General features: G+C 47.4%; 1 protein-coding gene across 1 annotated transcript in view; it reads left to right on the top strand.

The window, feature by feature from the left end:
- Positions 1 to 283: 283 nt before the first annotated feature.
- Positions 284 to 6,000, top strand: part of ST8SIA2 (ST8 alpha-N-acetyl-neuraminide alpha-2,8-sialyltransferase 2) — a 68,551-nt gene continuing 62,834 nt past the window's right edge. Inside the window, exon 1 of the mRNA XM_033919476.1 lies at positions 284 to 536. Within this exon, the coding sequence (XP_033775367.1) occupies positions 439 to 536 (98 nt within the window). The 5' untranslated portion in view covers positions 284 to 438. The remainder of the gene's footprint in view (positions 537 to 6,000) is intronic.

The following is a 6,000-nucleotide window of genomic DNA, read 5'->3' as shown; positions in this document are numbered from 1 at the left end:
GGATTTTACTCGTCCCCCTGCCATTGCCACTGTACCCTATAATATAAACAAGAAGAGAAATGCCCTCTCTTTGGCAGGAAATGAATTTGCAGACCCTGTTATTTTTTTTTTGGGGGGGGGAGTGGGGGTTTAGAGGTTCTCCCCAAATGCCCCCCCCCCCCCTGCCTCTGGCACTGTAACTTGAAAAGCAGGCTGTCCCCAGGTGCCAGGCAAACTTTGCGAGAGAGGGGGAGGGGCCAAGGGGGGGAGAGGGGGGAGGGGAGGGGTGATGTCTGTCTGTCTGTGCGCTTTGAGATCCGTCTCCTTTCTTTGAGAGTCACGAAAGCCAGACCGTGTGCCCGGCTCGCTCTCCTCTCGTGGCTGCCATTTCCCCGGGAGAGCTTCACCCCCCGGGCATGACTCGGGGGCAGGAGGGGTCCCCCCGGCTTCTCGCGAGCGATGCATCTGGAATTCAGGGGCTGGATGCTGGCCACGGTCGCCCTGCTCGTCCTGCTGCTGCTTTTCGCAGACATTTCGGAGATCGACGAGGAGATCGGGTGAGTAGCACGGGGGGGGGGGGGGAGGGGGGGCTGGTGCCTAGAGAAGAGTCTGGCTTGCCTGGCTTTCTCTTGTCCTCCCCCCGGTCCTGAGAATCCTGAAAATCCTGGTTTTTACCATGTTCTGATGCTGGGTTTAAAGTGATAGGGGGAGGGGAGGGGAGGGGGGTACCCAGAGCTGGAGTGCCCCGACCCGGTGCCACTTCACCCCCGAAGTTGCCAAGAGTCACTTTCAGCAAGAGAGAAGGAGGAGCGCGGTTAAGGTCTAACAAAGCCACAGTCTAGCAAAGCCAGCCTTCTCCCGCCCCGGCTGTATTCGGGGGGTTTAAACTCGCTCCTGTTCCCCCTTCACTGCCGCTTTCCAGAGAAGGGATTTGTCTGTACCATCTGCATTTCTTTCCCTCCCAGTTGATTCACCTGGGGCTCTTCTGCCAGTCTGCTGTTTCTTTCCCCCTCGGGAGGTGTGATTTGTCTAGTTAGGCTGAGCTTGCTTGATCGGGATTATTTTTTTTTCCTGTTAGGAGGATCTATAAAGGTTGTTGTGGATCAGGATCGCTCCTAAAAGTCAGCTGGGCACTGCGGTAGATCTCTGTCGCCCTCAGTAGTTTTAGGAGATGGTAAATGAAGACCAACCAGCTGAGCTGCTCTGTTTAAACTTTTCAGGATGATTTTGGATGAAAAAGAAGTGGCCTGGCTTTAATTCTCTTCCATATTAAAAAAAAAAAAAAAAGCTTCCTTTGGAAGAGTTTTTATGCCAATCCCAAATCCTTTTTTTTTTCTCTTGCTCTCCTCCAAGTTCTAGTTCAAAAATGAAAGCCCTGAAGACATAATTAGCTCCAGCTTCTTTGTTGCTGATAACCCTGACTTGAAGGCTTCAGGTTTTTAGCACCAATGTGGTATGATGGTGTGGTTGGGGATTGACTATGGGGATGGGCTTTCCTTTTTAGGATTCAGCTCTGCTTTTTTTTTTTGTTTCAGTGACTGAAATCTGTAAATCTCTCCAGATTTCCCTCATTTTTGGATTGCGGGTGCTACTTCTAGGCACAAATCTTTTCTATCAAAATCCCCCCCCCCTCCCCCCCAAAGTGCAAAGGCAGCTGTTCCTGGTGCAATCGAGTTTGCTACTTGAAGCCAGCTGTGGCTAATACCAGATGGATGCAGGTGTGTGGAGGAAATCCCTTTCACTTGATCTCAGTCAGGGCTTTGTCTTCATTTCATGCAGTTTTAATGCAGTGTCTGTGTTTACTTATGAAATAACCGTGAACTTCCACAGAAAATGTGAGTTATTTCATGTTAGCGCATGGTATTTGGCGTTCGCGTAGGCGAAGCAGAGTACATTACACAGCACAAACTGACAAAAATGTACGTCCCTAGAAGATGCCCTTCAGTCATTTGGGGACTTGATTTCAAATTTGGGGGTACAGTGCTTCCCCAAAATTCACGGGGGTTCCATTCTAGGAACCCCCACGAATTTCAAAAAACCACGAATGCGGTTTTTCACCTGCCAAAAGGAGAGGGCACCTGGAGCGCCGGCGGGTGAAGAAAATCACTCGCGGTCTGCTCCGACCACCTCCTGATTGGTGTAGCCCGACTTTACTACAGGAAGAGGCGGTCGGAGCAGACCGCGAGTGATTGAGTCCGCAAACCGCGAATTCGCAGGGGAACACTGTACTGCATTTATTTCCTTTCATTTTGAATATTTGTTCAAACCGGGTTGAAAACCACTGCCCTGGTGGATACACACGTATCCACGCTAGAAATGTAATGGCAGTGCCGTAGCAAGGGTGAGATGCGCCCCTCCCCCACCCTCATCTCCGCCCCTTCCCGATCCTTCCCCAATCCCACCTGCCACGCGCGCCCTCTCCCTTCCCTTCCCCCCCGTACCTCTAGTTGGGTTTTCAAGATATGCATGAAATCTGTTTGCATGCACTACCTCCATTGTATGCAAATAGATCTCAAGCAAACCAGTATTCATCGTAGAGATCCTGAAAACCCAACTGGTTGTGGACCTCAAGGACCGACATTAAGCGCCCATTGTCTAGAAGGATCCCTTCCCTATGATATCTACAATTGATCTCAGTTTCTACAGAGCACATGTTACGCTATGGCTTCCTAATAATCAAAAAAAGCACCAGGTCAGGTGGGTTATAGAGTTTTAAGACAGAGTATTTAGCCCAAGATTTACCTTTCTGCAAAATTACAAAGCACAGAAAATCCACAGAAAAATAAATCCTTGTTAGAAATATACATTATTTCAAAATTGTACGCGGGCAAATCAGAAATGAAAGGCGATTGTTAAATTGCACGATAACCGGAACAGAGCTAGCGAAGTGCAACATATGTACTCGTACATTGCCTGTTGGATAACTCATCCACGCACAGCGCAGCGCTCGGCCTTTAGTCGTGTGGCGGCCACGAGGTCAGAAACATGGCCGCTCCATTGCAAGATTGCAATGTGCACTAGTGCGCTCTCTTTGGGCAGAGGAAGTGAAACCTGTGGAAATCCACCCTCAAATATTGACTCGGTATGGACATAGCGGTTTATGATTGGGTAAAAAGATTTAAAGCGGGAAGAACAGGAAGAACATCGCACACACCAGAGCACATTGAAAGGGTGGATGCCTTGATTAGGGAAGACGGACGGATAATGGTGTCTTCAATTGGCTGCAAATTTGGACATCAGCTATGGATCTGCATTCGCCAAAATGCACGATGACTTGGGATACAGGAAAAGTCTGCGCACGATGGGTTCCCAAACAGCTTACTGATCTGCACAAGCAACAGCGTGTGACCCAGTTGTGACCCAGTTCCTGAGACGGTAAGAAGATCCGAGTACAGGCAATCCCCGGGTTAAGAACGAGTTCCGCTTTTTAGACCGTTCTTAAGTTGAATTTGTATCTAACTCAGATCCTGTACAGTACACAGTCTATAAAAGCATTAAAGAACATTAAACATTAAAGAAACAGGCCTCAAAATAAAGTACTGCCGTTTAAATAGAAAGAAAAGATAAGTTTACACTTACTTTCGCTCTTTCTGCTGCAGAGGGGTGTTCCCTTGGCAGCAGGAGAGAGTGGGCATCTCTCCCCACTGCCAGGGTTTTAAACAGTGCTGTCACTGTACCGCCCCCACCCCCTTCCCAGACCAGTCGCTGATTTTTGTCGCCAAAAGCCAACACCACTCTTGAAGAATGGCTCCGCAAGTTTAAAGAATCCACCGGAGTGCTCATTTCCATGTTGAAGAGCCCATTTGGATGGCCGTGTCGGAGACTTCTAGAAAGCTCGCTAAAGACAGAGATAAGCTGTTTTGATGACCCAACGCTAAAGTGCATGCAGGCTAAACCGTCGGAAACCAGTTTAGTGACCGCGTTAAAGTTTTGAGACTGTCCCTAAGTCAGTACATCTTCTATATTCAAGCACCAGTGACTTTCTCTTACTTTGTACTTAATCTGATGAAGGGAGCATTCTCGAAAGCCAGTCCCCAGATATATTAAGACCAGGGCCGGATTTAGATGAAAAGAGGCCCTAGGCTATTCCACTTATGAGGCCCTTTCACCTCCCATTTTTAAGTTTGTAAATTACATGAGAGATAATAAAATACATAATTACTGTGATATATATCAATATGTTAAATGAAACGTTGTTATTGGTACTAACCTTTATAAAAAATGTGACACGGATAACAAATAAAAAAAGTTGAGAACACTTATTTGGACATTTATTCTCAGCACCGTATATAGTACTTGTAACAATAACTAATCAAACATAACACACAACATTGCCCCTTCCTATGTCCATAGTGCCCCCAGTGCGTCCTTCCTCACCTCACCCCCCTTCGATGCCCGCCTGCCTCCCATCCCCCTTCCATTGAACACTCCCCCATGCCATCCTGCCTGCCTGCCTTCCATTAAACCCCCCCACCCCCCTTCCGATGCCAGTCTGGGCCGCCCTGCTCTGACAGATCCACGTTTTGCCTCTCTCCCCGCGGGGCTGGGCTTTGCCCAGCTGTTTCCGGACTGACGTCTTTCCCTCCCCGATCCTCCTCCCAGGGCGAGAAAAAGAAAGGGAGAAGCCGAGTCGGCGCCCCGTTGCGGCCCAAGCCGGTTCCGATCCTGAAGCGTAGAATTTCTCCTTATTTTCGGTTCAGTGTTTTAGTGTTCACTGTTTTTAGAATAGTGTAATTTTAATTTTGCTAACAATTTGAATGTAGGCCCCTCTTGATCTTGAGGCCCTAGGCTGAAGCCTAGTTAGCCTATAGGAAAATCCGGCCCTGATTAAGACAATGGATAAAACAAGGTATCATCTAACTAATCTGTTGCCCTTCAGTCTCCAAATCAAAATGGACTCATAACATGACCACACGGTGTTATTCCGAACACTGGCTTTCGGCTTCTCGCTTGTCTGAACTTTAAACTCTAGCCTAGACCTGGCCTAATCTTTCACACGTCTCTTATTGAATCCATCAGTATCTTCGCAGTAGCAAGTTTTTTGTTTGTTTTTTTTGTCCTACACAGTGAGTGACAATTTAGGTTTCTGCTTTCTCTGGTGGGTCCTATATTCTCAGGGCCATATGCTCGCGAGTAGTTCTGAATGTGGCCTTTGTAACTCAAACGCCTGTTTGAACTGTGAGGCTTTCACTTCCGCGTTGACTGCATTGACGTAACGTGAGTCTGGATCCTTGCACCTGTCTAGCTTTTACACTCCTTCACCATCCACATTTTGGGGTCTTTATACTAAGGTGCGCTAACCGACTTAGCTTTGACCCCCTTCAGTTAATATGGTTGTTCTACTCTATTACTATCATTTCTATAATGCTAAAAGGCATGCACAGCCTTAATAGACGGTCCCTGCTCTGAAGAGCTTACAATCTAATTTGGACAGGCAGACAGGACATACATGACTAAGCTGTGACATCAGCTTCCCCCGGACATCCGAACTATAGATAACCTACTACCCTTCCGGATGGAGGTAAAAACCATATTGTTCTCGAACCAGCACATAACCGCCCCAAAACCTTGAAGACCAAGTCCTAACGGCATGCAAGTTACACCAATCACCCAAGTCTCAAGGCTGATGGCAGGATTTTGTTCACCAAGGGTACCATCCAACACGCCAAGATCCCACCAGCCCCATGTCTCCAGTCTAGTGGCGAATTAACGCCGTCACCATTAGTCCCTGACTCGAGCTTATGGCCACAGCAACCCAACTAACTACCCCCAATACAATGTATATGCACATCTATGGCTTGAGTATATGTCGAAATTAAAAAGTCTAGGGACAGGAAGAAATGTCCTGCTGTGGACAGATAGTTGATTACAAGATAGGGAACAAAGAGTAGAACTAAATTGTCAATTTTCCCAATAATATTACGTTGTAATTTCTCCCATTATGCCACATTGTAAATGCTTCCCTTGCTGTCTCCAGTACACCCAAAGATACCTCTATAACTTATACGGATCGTAACCCAA

Source organism: Geotrypetes seraphini, chromosome 14, assembly GCF_902459505.1.
Source record: "Geotrypetes seraphini chromosome 14, aGeoSer1.1, whole genome shotgun sequence".
In the NCBI taxonomy this organism is placed as follows: Eukaryota; Metazoa; Chordata; class Amphibia; order Gymnophiona; family Dermophiidae; genus Geotrypetes; species Geotrypetes seraphini.
This window is presented reverse-complemented; position numbering and strand designations above follow the sequence as displayed.